Consider the following 13,622-nt stretch of genomic DNA (forward strand, 5'->3'; position numbering starts at 1 on the left):
AAACTAACTAAAATTCGGAATAAAAAGGAGCCTCCACGTTCTCTCCCATGACCTAGAAATTCTCACATTAATCGGAAGAAAAGAAAACGCAGAGTCCATATAAAAATACAATTTAGAAATAGTTGAAATTCAGAATTAAAAAATAAGGAATATTAGAAGAGAAGACTAGAGTTCATATAGAAATGCAATTTAGAAATAGTTAAAATTCGGAATTAAAAAATAAGAAATATTAGAAGAGGAGACTAGAGCCCATATAGAAATACAATTAGGAAATAACTGAAATTCGGAATTAAAAAATAAGGAATATTAGAAGAGGAGCTAGAATCCATATATAAATACCATTAGGAAATAATAGAAATTCGGAATTAAAAAATAAGGAATATTAGAAGCAGAGTATAGAGTACATATAGGAATTTAAAACTAACTAAAATTTGGAATAAATGTAATAAAATTAAAAGTAGAGTTTAGAGTCTGTATAAAAATACAATTTACAAGTAACTAAAATTCAAAATTAAGAAAAACATGGGAAGAAGAGTTTAAAGTCAATATAGGAATACAATTTAGAAGTAACTGAAATTTGAAATTAAAAATTAAAGAATATTGAAATATGAGTTTATATAGAAATACAATTTAGAAATAGCTGAAATTCGGAATTACAAAATAAGGAATATTAGAAGAGGCGACTAGAGTCCACATAGAAATACAATTTAGGGATAGTTGAAGTTCGGAAGTAAAAAATAAGGAATATTAGAAGAGGAGACTAGAGTCCATATAGAAATACAATTAGGAAATTACTGAAATTTAGAATTAAAAATAAGAAATATTAGAAGTAGAGTATAGAATCCATATAGAAATACAATTAAGAAATAATAAAAATTCGGAATTAAAAATAACGAATATTAGAAGTAGAGTATAGAGTCCATATAGAAATACAATTAAGAAAAAAAATAGAAATTCAGAATTAAAAAATAAGGAATATTAGAAGTAGAGTATAGAGTCCATATAAGAATTTAAAACTAACTAAAATTCAGAATAAACATAATAAAATGAAAAATAGTGTTTAGAGTCCGTATAAAAATACAATTTACAAATAACTAAAATTCGAAATTAAGAAAAACACGAGAAGAAGAGTTTAAAGTCAATATAGGAATACAATTTAGAAGTAATAGAAATTTGAAATTAAAAATTAAAGAATATTGAAAGATAAGTTTAGAGTCCACATACAAGTACAATTAGAAATAATAAAAATTCAGAATTAAAAAAAGAAATATTAAAAGACGAGTCTAGAGTCCATATAGGAATATATATAATTTACAAATAACTAAAATTTGATATTAAAAATAATTAATAACTAACACGTATATAAAATACAATATGAATATTACACATTAGTAGTTTCTTAAAGTTATTGCAAAATTTAAAATTATGTTGTCATTGTAATATATTTTAATAATATAATGAGAAAACATATATGCTATTATATGAGAAAGAATATAATGATGCTAGCCACATGCTAGTTTTACTAATATAAGCGGTACAAATAAGCATAAGAATAAATGAAAAGGTGGATGTTGGTTTCTCATACAAAACCAGCTAATAAAATAGAGTGGAAATGGATAATATAATTTGAATTCTAATTGATAATTTAAAAACCTCTCATAAGTGTTTTTTTTCATAAAATTGGTTGGGGCTTTTCTTCACACCGGCCTGACCGAAAAAATAATACTAATATAATAATTTGCAAACCTTCATATACAATAATTTTACAGCCCTGCAGTTTCAACTAGACAAAACTTAATTATTTCACTATGAGTGAATTCAATTGATTTCCTAGATAATAATATAATTTAACCTCCATATATATACATTATTATTCATCTACTAATTAGGAGTAATAGTGTTGTCTACCAGCGGTGCCCTTGTCCGCCGTGATCATACGACTGAAATGTTTGCGGCGGCAACGGCGGAGTCAGCACCGGCGGTGGTACAGCTGCGACGGGAGGCGCCGCCGCCGTGGCCGACGCAGCATAACTGGCACAGTATGCTGGAGGCGGCGGCGGCGGCGGCGGGAGATCAATGGTGGAGTCAACGTAGTGACGGTCGGCGATGTTGGAGTGGCGGCCGGTGAGCTCCTGCACGACGGCGCGGAACTCCTCGGGGCTCGCCGTCAGCTTCATGGGGCTGGCTATGTACACCACCCTCACGGCGCCAGGGCATTGCGGCGGCTTGTACTTCCTCGCCGCCGCCTTCCCCTTCTTCGCCGGCGGTGGCTTCGAGATGCCGTGCCGCTGCCGGCCATGCTGCTGCACCCCGAGCATGTTATCTAGAGCTTTTTGTGAGCGTGGTGTGCAGCCGTACGTGCAATGTGCGTGCCTTTATAGAAACAGTAGCCCTGTTTCGGAACGATATCCTGCAGTAACAGACGAAACAGTGGTAATTTTCTGCAGTAACAGACGAAACAGTGGAAATTTTGGGAGAATTGGATCAGAGCATTTTCATTGGGCGGCTGGGGTGAGAGACAGGAGTAGATATTATTGTGCCAGTTAAGTTTTTTTTTATATGATGAATATTCTGGCCTTTTTTTTAAAAAAAAAAGAACTGGCATTTTCTTCAATTAAGATAGAAACCACTTATTACAAAATTTTGAACGTAATGACCAAAGATGATGAGAGAGTAAGTTCGAACAACAAAAGGAGAAATCTTATTCAATCCTATGTGTAAACTTTCATCCAAAGTTAAGCCAATATCTACATTAATGGACTTCAAATTCCAACATGCAGTATGTATAAATCTTTTATCCTTATCACACATTTGTAGTTAAGTTCAGAATCTGAGCTAGTATGCTATGCTACCTTGAAAAAATCCTGCCTATAAAATTTAGTTGGAGATTTGTACCAGCTAGCTACTGTAGTTATTAATTTTAACCATAGAAAAATTCACGCATGGAAGGAAGGAAGACAAGACAAGAGACTTGTTGGTTCGAGTTAGAGGGAGGTCACCCAGTCAAGTACTCTTACCCAAAGGATAGGTTGGAATTAACTGAGATAACCCATTCAAAGTCCAGATTCATAGGATGTGTTTCATCTATCTACAAACAAGAAGTTATCTAGGTAAAAAGATGAACGGTAAAACCAGATTGCTAGCTAGCTAGCTGTCTCACGGCTATTCGCTCTCTCCAGTCAGTCTCTAGCCAATTGGCTAGCAGGTAAACACAAGTTATTCTCTTCAGTCAAAAAATGAAGTCGTTTTCGAGTATATATATTATATTTGGATTCTTTGAAAGCAAAATCATCCAGCGCAGCATTGATCGTCAGTGATGACCGTCATCGACGATGGCATCGCAACCGCTCGACGACGAATTGAAGAAGGTGGGTGTGCTAGCCTGCTACTATTTTTTAAAGACTTGAGAAATTCAGAGCTAGAAAATCATCCATTCGTTTTGAGTTTGACCTGCCGATCGATTAATTATATTCCTTGAGATCGATCGATAAATTGTCTCATTCACACGGACCCAAGGCGCTCGTACATTTCAACATCCGTGCGCACGCGCGTGCGACTGATCAGGATATATAGTTTTTGGTGATCGATAAAATTCCCAGGTAGCTAGCATGCAGATGCAGATCATACTTATGTGCCTAATGCATGCCTAGACTAGATCAATCGATCGATTGCTGATCGAGGACAAAAGCAATCAGGAATCCAGATGCATGCATTGTCGATTCATAATTGACTAATTAAGCAAACGCATATCCAGGATCAGATACTAGTCCAATTGAGTGATTATTGACCATATAGCTTGAGTACTTTTATGGTACATTCTAGACCGGTATACGTACTAATAGCTGCTGTTTGCAGTCAAGATACATATAGATACTAGTACTACAGTCAATGTCTATCCCTTTCACGTAGCTACCGCCAGTAAAAGGCAGAACGATGAGAGAGAATCTCATTGTTCATATATGGGCTTTCAATTAATTCCTCGCAATATATATTACCAGTACTGTACGAATACTAGTATTACCAGTGATAAGAGACCGATGCACGATTAAAGGTAGGGTCCGGATCACCATATGTTCGGTGATGCTGGTTTGCTGAATTTTTTTAGAGGGAGAAGTTCGGTGATTTGTTCGAGTAACGGAAATGGTGGCCGCATTCTAAGCGGGCCTCATTCTTGGTAGGGAAGCAGGTGGAAGGAGGACAGGAAGGCCCAATAGTAAGTAAAATGGGCCGTCGGATGACATGTCAGGCCCAAGTTGAAGTGAGCCCATACAGCGACTCCGGCCTTGTTGACGAACGAACGAATGATGCGGAGGTGAGGGGATCTTTCTCTTGGCTTCACTCGTCTTCCAATCCTTCTTCCTCCTCCCTCCTCTCCTCTCCTCTCCTGCAGCAGCGCCCACCGCCATCGGAGCCTCGCCCTCGCGCGGCCATGCTTGGTCTGAGGGGAGCCAGGGCGGCGCAGCTCCCGTACGCTTCCGCCGCCGTCGCTCCCACCCCCACGCCCTCGTTTTCCGGCTTCGCGCGCCGCCTCCCGCTCCTCGCCTCCGCGGCCCTCTCGCCTCTGCCGCCCTCCTTCTCCTTCTCCTCCGCTTCCGCCGTCAGGAGGGATAGGGACCCTCCCATGCGTCCCGTCTCCGGCGCCCTCTCCAGGTCCAGGCCAACCACCAGGGGTGAGTCCTCGTGCTACTCATTTACCTCTACTCTGCTGCTGTATATGTATCGTATGTCCACCAGATATCTAGCTATTCTCGCATGTGCCATCCGTATCAATACTAGGTTTTGCTTCATTTTATTTCCTACTATACTATCCGGTTACTAGTTAGTACTAGTGTTGTTTGCATTTGTGTGCTTCTTGCATGGTGCCACATGGTTTCATCAAGTAATTGACATGAACACCTGTTTGTTAGTTTTCTGCTCTGCGGCTGCTACTGCTCCCAGGGAGGGCAAGGAGTTGCTTGTCCAGCATCTGCTCGTCGGCGAACAGGATGTCAGGCTTTTGGTCGATCTTGAAAAGAACATCATTACAGGAGGTACTAGTACTAGTATTCATGTGGATGCTGATATACACTTTCACATAAACATGGAGACTAATTAAAAGGATATTGCTCAGCATCTAGCTTTTTTGTGTGTGTTTCAGGTGCAGACTTGAGCGATTTAGCTGTCGAGTACTCTTTATGCCCATCGAAAGAAAATGGTGGAATGCTGGGGTGGGTTCGAAGAGGACAGATGGTACTCCATTTACATGCTTTTCTGGCATGGTAGTAGCGACTTTTCATCTAGGACTTTACATATTGTTAATTGATCAAAGGGCTGATCAAAACTACAAATGAGCTAATCACATGCCTAAAATGTACTATGGAACCATCCAGTTTCTCTGACTATGCTTGGTGGTGCTGATAAGGTCCATACTCCATACAAGATGCAGTTGGAAACCTTATGCTTGGCAGTATAAATTTTTACTTTACCACTAAAATTTGGCTTGACTTTCGTTGGTCAACTTACTTCTTTATGATGGTTCCAATTTGTTAGGAGTTCCCAACCTCACCAATTGGCGAACTAGAAAAATGTAGAATTAATTGTTTTGGTATTGGTACTTGGTTGCTTGCCTTGGAAACTAACTGCTGTGAATTCATGCCACAAGTTTTGTCTTTTCTTATTAAGCGCATTGATACTGATGTATGTACTTTATCTAATTAATTTCAGGCCTTTATGACATACACACCTAAATCCATCTGCCCCTTATTCTACTCTATGCTAGCTCTCTTCTCACAACCATTAAATTCAAGTGTGACAATCACTTGCTAGCTTGATGTGTGAAGCTCCACCAATTTTGTGTGTGTTTTTTTTTCCTTTTCTCTTTTCTGTAAGCACCGTGAAGGCATTAACAATGTCTTCAATGGAGTTTGAACATTTTTACTTGAACTGAGCAGGTTCCAGAATTTGAGGAAGCAGCTTTCGGTGCTCCTTTGAACAAGGTTGTACGGTGTAAGACAAAATTTGGATGGCATTTGTTGCAAGTGCTTGCTGAGAGGTAGATACTTGTAACAAAATTATGTTCTATGTATACAAACAATATTTATTGATTTCTTTTCCACCTAACTTCAGAGAACAATGCGTAGTGGAAGACATTCCACCAGAGGAGCTTCATGCAAAAATGCAAGATCCTAACTTTCTTGAAGAAGCTCAGTTGATTGATGTTCGGGAGCCTGATGAAGTGTAAGATTTACCTGTGTCCTGATTGCTAGAATAATACTCATAATTACGCATCAGTGAAATGATAGACATGTTTAACCAAAATAGTACTACTAGGACCTGTCCATTTCTTTTAAGAGCTGTCCTTATATTGCCATCCTCACACAGAAAATGAGCTTCATTTTGACATTTTGTACTTTTCTAAACTATATTCCAGTGAATAACTGTTACGACATCTTCGTTGTGGTTTTCAAAATACACATTATCAGGAGTAAAGAAAAACTGTTAAGATGATCAAACATGAAGTATTTATCTCCATATCCATGATGTTGTGGTTACCTAGTTCAGTACAGTTACTGTTATTGTTCGCCTATTCGCATGAAGCTTATGTTGAGTTTTACTTCTTGCATGGCAGAGATAAAGCTTCTCTTGAAGGGTTTAAAGTTCTACCTCTTCGACAGTTTGGAACTTGGGGACCAGTTATGACAGATGAATTTGATCCTCAGAAGGACACTTATGTTCTGGTAAGTTGGTTACTCCTCTAATGAAACTTGCTGCCAGTGTGCATCCATAAAGGCCAAGTACCTGTCAAATGAAAAAGAGAGCACCAGTACCTCCTACATATTGTGATTTTGAGTTGATCCGGTGATTGCGGAAGGAAGTAATATGCACACATCATTGGTACACACATTTGCATCAATGTGTTATTATTATTCATTCTAACACTTGTCCTTTCATATTTGCCCCCAGTGCCACCATGGTATGCGCTCAATGCAGGTAGCTAAATGGCTGCAATCACAGGTAATTGAAGTACTCGCATAGTTCTTGCAAAGTGTAGTCGCACTCTATGGTGGATGTGCAATGCAGAGCAACTGAGTAGTGGAACGGCATCCTCACATGAAGTTCCATTGTTTTGCAGGGGTTCAGAAAAGTTTACAATGTTGCGGGTGGGATTCACGCTTATGCCGTTAAAGCCGATTCTTCCATCCCAACTTACTAGACATCTCCATGATCACCAATGCAACGTCAGAGCCTTTTCTACGTGTTCGTTTTTCAGGCCAAACCAAAAGCATGCTTAGTATAGAATGATAGGATTTTCCACGATGATTTTGTACGGAATATCGGTACCAGAAATTCAGAGTTAAGTTTTGTCGTTCTCATGCTGCTGTCATGTACTAGCAGTTCTCTTGAAATTTTATATGGAGGATATATCACTTTTATTAGTTTGAATACAAGGGAAATACCTGGGAGGAACTTGTGGGACTGATCCAGGCTCATGGCCTAAATTTCATTCTGAATTTCTGATCAAACATGCTTTGATCATTTTATTTACAAAAAAAAAGTGCTTTGATTATTGGGAAACGCTGAAATTCTATACGGAGGTTACCATTTTGTCAGCCCGAATAGAAGAGATACCTGGGAGGAACTCGCGGGAGTACTGATCCAGTATTGGGTCTCATGACCAAAGTTTCATTCTGAATTTTCTGATCAAACATGCTTTGATCATTGAAAAAAAAACTTTGTGATTTTATCAGTTTCATTCTGAATTTCTGACAAGACATGCTAACTTAAAAAAAGGAAGTGGAGGTGCGGGGAATCGAACCCCGTGCCTCTCGCATGCGAAGCGAGCGCTCTACCATATGAGCTACACCCCCATTTGTGCTATTCGTTGAACTCTCACTTACTAATTATATGTAAATACACCATATTTTTGTGAGATGATTTGCACCATGTCGCCGTCGCCTCCTCCTCCTCTGTCTGCGCCGCCGGCCGCCGGCGACGGCTTGCTCACCAGGCGTTCCTCCTTTGGTGTCCCGGCGTTTTCCCTTGAGTTGAAGTGGGCAAGTCAAAGACGGAGATTAGCAAGAGGAGGAGGAGTTGGTGAGCGGAGGCTAAGCGGCGGGCCCCACCAGCGCCGCCTGCCTATCCACAAAGTTGCGTCACGCGACGAGCCAACTGTTGCTGGGCCCACCTGTCATCCTCACCCCACCCCATGCACCGAGTCCACCCCGCCCTCCCCCCACTTTGGCGCCTTCCCTCTCTCCACCTCCTCCACTCTCCCACCACCACGAGACCTTCTCGAAGCTTCCTCCCCCCCAAACCCCTTCCGCTCCTCCTCCTCCTCCCAAATCCACCACGGCGACGCCGCCGCCGCAGAGCCCCTAGCTCCCGGAGGTCCCTCGCCCCCGCCAGCTCCGACGGCCTCACGGAAGGAGGAGTAACGTGGGCGTTGATTGGATTTTTTTGTTTTCCCCCCACCTTGAGTGAGTCTGTGCCGTTTCCCCGGCGGCGAGGGAGGGCAGAGGGCTGATCATGGTCGTGCGCCGCCGGTGCCTTGCCGAGATTTCCCCCAACCGCCACCGACGATCGTTCACTGTATGCATGCTCTCGCTCCCCTTCGTTTTTGAGTTGGTTTCGATTATCAAGTAGTATGTATCAGGCCGGGTATTAGTATTACCACCAAATTCTCTTATGCTAGTGTGCGCCCGCTATTGCTCTAGTATTTACAAGCTGTTATTTTTACTCCTTAGTACTACTTGTTTTGGTCAAAATTCAAAACGTCTACTGTACCTGTTGTATTGGAAATTTTAAATGGTTCATGAATGAATTCACTACCCAAGAACAAAGCTTGTCCAGTAATGACATTATCTATTGGCTCGATTTATGTTTGGTCCAGTGGCACAAAGGGGAGTAGCACTGTCCAAGCTGTTGTGGTCCGTCAGGGAGATTGGCCAACCTGTGGGGTTTCAGATCGACATAAGTACGTCAGTGTGCGTATTCTTGTCCCCACGTGCTTATCATTTAAATTCTTCTACTATTATGTTTTCTACTATGTACGATTGCTGTAACTCCTGAGGAGTTACTGTCTTTGATTAGAAAGAATTTGGCGCAAGCATGTACTGTACGATATCCTTAGCTGTTTGAGGTTTCAGTATGTAAGCTACTAAGTCGTCAAAGATTTCCCTTCTTTTTTTTAAAAAAAAAATGATCTGTAGATTTCAGCCATCGATCAATCTGGCGGTTCATAGGGCTGTGCTTGCAACCTTTCTGGCAGAAAGGAGAGAGCAAAGTGATTTGCTGTCTCCTGTTGATTGTGGCCTGTTGAGGCCCAGTAATGGCAGATGCTAGTTCAAGGACTGACACATCGATTGTTGTAGACAACGACGACAAAAACCACCAGGTAATCCTTTTTGAGGTTGTCATCTTTCCTTTACACGTTAAGATGCCATCAAATTGACTGCTAGAGCTCAAGAATAGAGCTGGTGCTGTTAGGGTAGTAACTTCTTTTCTCGTTTTCTACTTGCTATGAGTTGGATAATTGAGAGATACTCAACCAATAGTCTTCTGGAGAATGGAGATACCACTGACTATGACAGTAGTAAGAAGAATCAAATGTAATTGACCGTTTAAACCTTGCAATTCTTGTGCTGTTTCATCTACTGACACTGAAGCACTCATACTTTTAATCTATTTTATTTACTGATTCGCAATGTCATGTTTTGCTGTAGCACCCTGATAACATATTGATACTATGAATCCACTGCCAAATAGTGCTCTAAATATGCTCAGTTGCTCAAACTTGCAGTTAGAAAACGGACATAGTGGTGCAGTCATGGCTTCTAACTCTTCAGATAGATCTGACAGATCTGACAAACTTATGGACCAAAAGGTGACATTTTAGTTCCGTTTCTTTTCGTATACAATGTCACTTAATCTTGTGTGATTAATTTCATATTGTATTTTGGCATGCAATAGACAATTCGGCGGCTTGCTCAAAATCGTGAGGCAGCAAGAAAAAGTCGGCTGAGGAAAAAGGTACTACTGCAGATTTGCTCTTATGTTCGCTTTTGCTCTGAATAAAAAAGCCTTGTTTGGAAAAGCATAGGATTAATTCTGTGAACTTACCTGTGCAAACTAGGTCTATCTAATTTGAATTGTCGCAGTTGTTATCTCTTTTATATGGGATGGCAAGGGCTTAAGTCAAATATGAATCAAGTTTAATTGTTTAATTGCAGTTTTTAGTGATAGTTAGTTTTGATCCACCATGACATGTATTTTCTCTTTGAACATTTAAGGCATATGTGCAACAACTAGAGAGCAGTAAGCTGAAGCTTGCACAGCTAGAGCAGGAACTTCAGAAAGCTCGTCAGCAGGTAAAATCTTTATGGTTGCATGCTGGATCATCAAAAAATAGTTTTGAAAAATACTACCTTCTGTCCTCAGAGAATTCTTGGATATTCAATTGCAGGGAATCTTCATCTCTAGCTCTGGAGACCAGACCCATGCCATGAGTGGAAATGGTAATTTGTCATATTTTCATCGCTTGGTACCCATTAACATTTTGTGTCTTGTGTACTTACATTGTTTTATCTTTTTAACAGTTTATATTAACTGTTTGCTGCATGCTTTCTAAAACATTAAGCTTGTGTTTTGCAGGGGCATTGACTTTTGACTTAGAATACACTAGATGGCTCGAGGAGCAAAATAAGCAGATAAATGAGTTGAGGACAGCAGTGAATGCTCATGCAAGTGACAGTGACCTTCGTCTTATTGTTGATGGCATAATGGCGCATTATGACGAGGTATTCAAGGTTAAGGGTGTAGCTGCAAAGGCCGATGTGTTTCATATACTTTCAGGCATGTGGAAGACACCCGCAGAAAGATGCTTCCTGTGGCTTGGTGGTTTCCGTCCATCTGAGCTTCTAAAGGTGACCGCAGATTAAATCTCAATATTTTCTTATTTGTCTGATGCCCCTTTCTGGTCCTGTAATTTATACTGATTTCACCATATGGTACAAAATTTCAGCTCCTAGCAAATCACCTCGAACCTTTAACCGAGCAGCAGTTGCTGGGATTAAACAACCTCCAGGAATCTTCTCAGCAGGCGGAGGATGCACTTTCACAAGGTATGGAAGCACTGCAGCAATCTCTGGCAGATACTTTGGCTGGATCTCTCGGTTCATCAGGGTCTTCTGGGAATGTGGCGAACTACATGGGTCAGATGGCAATGGCCATGGGTAAACTAGGAACGCTCGAGAATTTCCTTTGCCAGGCAAGTATCTTCACCTTCTAAGTGTCATCGTTCTTCTGCCTGACAACATGGATTTATTAACTGGTGATTCGTGTCAGATGTCGCCTTTGCAGTGATTAAAGCTTAGATTTTGACTATTCTTTTGGTTTCATTTTTGTCAGGCGGACAACCTGCGACAGCAGACATTGCATCAAATGCAACGAATTCTGACGATCCGGCAAGCCTCGCGTGCTCTTCTTGCCATACACGATTACTTTTCACGCTTGCGTGCTTTGAGTTCGCTGTGGCTTGCTAGGCCACGGGAGTAACAAAATGGTCATGTGTGCCTGTGACGAGGTTAGACGCTCATTTTGATGGACTGCAGATAATTGGGTTTTTCCCTGTACAATTGTGTTTGGCAGCTGTGGACTAAAGTTAAAAACTGTACCTAAAGTGGTGTATGCAAATAGGTGAAGCCTCTAAGTAAGTTATAACGATTGCATTATTGTGTTAGCAATAAAAGTTGGGTAATTCAGGATGTGTCCTGAGTTGTTTTGTTGTAGTAGAAGAACTGCATGTAGTGGCTGGAAATGCAGTGTTGAATGTAACTAAAGCTCTGCTGCTCACGTTGCATAATGTTGTGTAGTAATAGTTAGCTAGTGATGCCCATTTTACCTGCACTCCTCTGGGAAGCTGAAACTGCAACCTGAAGCAACCACGGTGCAGAAGACCGCATGCATGGTAAATGATTAAAAGGATATATATGGGCTCAACATCGCTGCCAAATCCTGAGATAATGAACAGGCATGCTAAACTGCTACTTCCACATGAAACCTCCCAGTTGACATGAAGAATGAGCTGTTCAGTTTTATGGTTTCTGTGTTGCACTGTACATAATTCCTGTACGGGTCTGAATTTATCCTGAAATCATGCTAAACTGCAGAAGCATATGAAATCTCCAGACCGGTTGACATGAAAGATGAAGTGTCCCAGTTTTTACGGTTCCCGCGTTGCGTTGCACATGTTTTCCGTATGTTTAACGGGTCCGAGTTTATCCTGTTATAGTATTGACAATTACTGTACCATTCACAGGTGATTGCGACCTAAGAAGTCATGACATGTAACAGTAACGAAACAAGAAGAAGACTGGGGATTCGTGTGACAATTTTAGAAAACCGTCGGCAGACAAGGCCGTCTGCCCCTTGTACTCTAGAAAAAAATTGACTAATTAATGGCCGGTTAGCCAAAATGGCCGGGTCTCCCTTTCCTGATGTGAGTACTGAAGTTAACGGCAAGACGATGGCAGCCTGCAGCGCGCGGCGGTCGCTGTCCCAGGTGACTCAATGCACACATATATACTACGTATATGACTCATTTCTACGTGCTCATCCAAGCTGAGCTGAGCCGTAGTCAAGCTAGGCAGGAAACACATTACACATAGATGGATGGATAGACGGTGGATGGAGTGCTCCTTCCATTCCAAAATAAATATAAGTATTTTTAGCGCAGTGATAAGTCAAATATTTTCAACTTTAACTATTAATAAAAAAATAAAAAAATCAATCACGTAAAATTGATGTCACTAGATTTATTATTAAATAAACTATCATAATATATAACTCTTTTATTTAAAATATCTTACTTTTATATAGATTTTGTTGGTCAAAATAGTATATCAGAAACTATGTTAGAGTCTAATTTTATGACTGAGGGAGTACCTGATTTGTCGTCGCCCGAGCGGTGAGGGCGATGGTGAGGCGACGAATGAAGGTACGTGCCATGGTTAGGAGGGAGCAAGACAGTGTTGACATGCATGCATCGCCTACTCTCAAACTCTGTTTTGATTTGATCTGTTTCCTTATGGTTTTCGTTCAGCGCCCTTCGAATTGCCTCACGAATTAATCCTCAGGCAGCCAGGCGATGCTTACTTTGAACCTGGCACTATGACAAGGGGGCTACTACTTGCTCCCTCCGTTTTATATTGTGCATCATATATTTTTTTTTAAAAAAAGCAAACTACTCTGTGCTTCATTTAATGTAAGTATGTGATGAAAAAACATAAAAAGAGACATACTGACTTGAACTCCCTCTACAACACTTACATTAAATGTTCGCATGCAACATAGATACAAATTACAATAAGATTACATGTGTCAAACAAAAGGACCAAGGCCATAGTTCACGTGCCAAAATTTTTCTAAGTATACGGACACGTATTTGAAGTAACAAAACAAATTACATATTAATAACAAAACAAATTACAGATTCCGCATGTAAGCTACGAGACGAATTTATTAAGCCTAATTAATCCATCATTAGCAAATGTTTACTGTAGCATCACATTGTCAAATCATAGCGTAATTAGGCTTAAAAGATTCGTCACGCAACTTACATGCAAACTGTGCCATTGGTTTTTTTC

The 13,622-nt window shown here is 40.5% G+C and overlaps 2 protein-coding genes and 1 non-coding gene across 6 annotated transcripts; 2 read left to right on the forward strand and 1 right to left on the reverse strand.

The window, feature by feature from the left end:
- The first annotated feature begins 4,331 nt into the window (after nucleotides 1–4,331).
- On the forward strand, nucleotides 4,332–7,525 carry LOC4344347 (rhodanese-like/PpiC domain-containing protein 12, chloroplastic). The gene is made up of 8 exons (NM_001423015.1): nucleotides 4,332–4,670; nucleotides 4,908–5,030; nucleotides 5,138–5,229; nucleotides 5,931–6,031; nucleotides 6,106–6,216; nucleotides 6,608–6,716; nucleotides 6,943–6,993; nucleotides 7,112–7,525. The coding sequence occupies exons 1-8, from the start codon at nucleotides 4,430–4,432 to the stop codon at nucleotides 7,190–7,192; spliced, it is 909 nt and encodes a 302-aa protein (NP_001409944.1). The 5' UTR covers nucleotides 4,332–4,429; the 3' UTR covers nucleotides 7,193–7,525.
- A 249-nt stretch (nucleotides 7,526–7,774) lies between these two features.
- TRNAA-CGC (transfer RNA alanine (anticodon CGC)) lies at nucleotides 7,775–7,847 on the reverse strand. Its single transcript has one exon. It is a non-coding gene; the product is annotated as a tRNA-Ala (tRNA).
- A 402-nt stretch (nucleotides 7,848–8,249) lies between these two features.
- On the forward strand, nucleotides 8,250–12,181 carry LOC4344349 (transcription factor TGA2.1-like). 4 transcript variants are annotated; one of them, NM_001423016.1, is made up of 10 exons: nucleotides 8,250–8,568; nucleotides 8,870–8,963; nucleotides 9,189–9,373; nucleotides 9,779–9,862; nucleotides 9,949–10,008; nucleotides 10,269–10,346; nucleotides 10,442–10,493; nucleotides 10,630–10,901; nucleotides 11,000–11,245; nucleotides 11,386–12,181. In NM_001423016.1, the coding sequence occupies exons 3-10, from the start codon at nucleotides 9,308–9,310 to the stop codon at nucleotides 11,530–11,532; spliced, it is 1,005 nt and encodes a 334-aa protein (NP_001409945.1). In that variant the 5' UTR covers nucleotides 8,250–8,568; nucleotides 8,870–8,963; nucleotides 9,189–9,307; the 3' UTR covers nucleotides 11,533–12,181. The 4 variants fall into 4 exon arrangements, with proteins under 4 accessions (NP_001409945.1, XP_066168106.1, XP_066168105.1 ...); XM_066312009.1 differs by having other exon boundaries at nucleotides 8,302–8,568; nucleotides 9,196–9,373; XM_066312008.1 differs by having other exon boundaries at nucleotides 8,302–8,568; nucleotides 8,870–8,953.
- The last annotated feature ends 1,441 nt before the right edge of the window (nucleotides 12,182–13,622 follow it).

Source organism: Oryza sativa, chromosome 7 (assembly GCF_034140825.1).
Source record: "Oryza sativa Japonica Group chromosome 7, ASM3414082v1".
In the NCBI taxonomy this organism is placed as follows: Eukaryota; Viridiplantae; Streptophyta; class Magnoliopsida; order Poales; family Poaceae; genus Oryza; species Oryza sativa.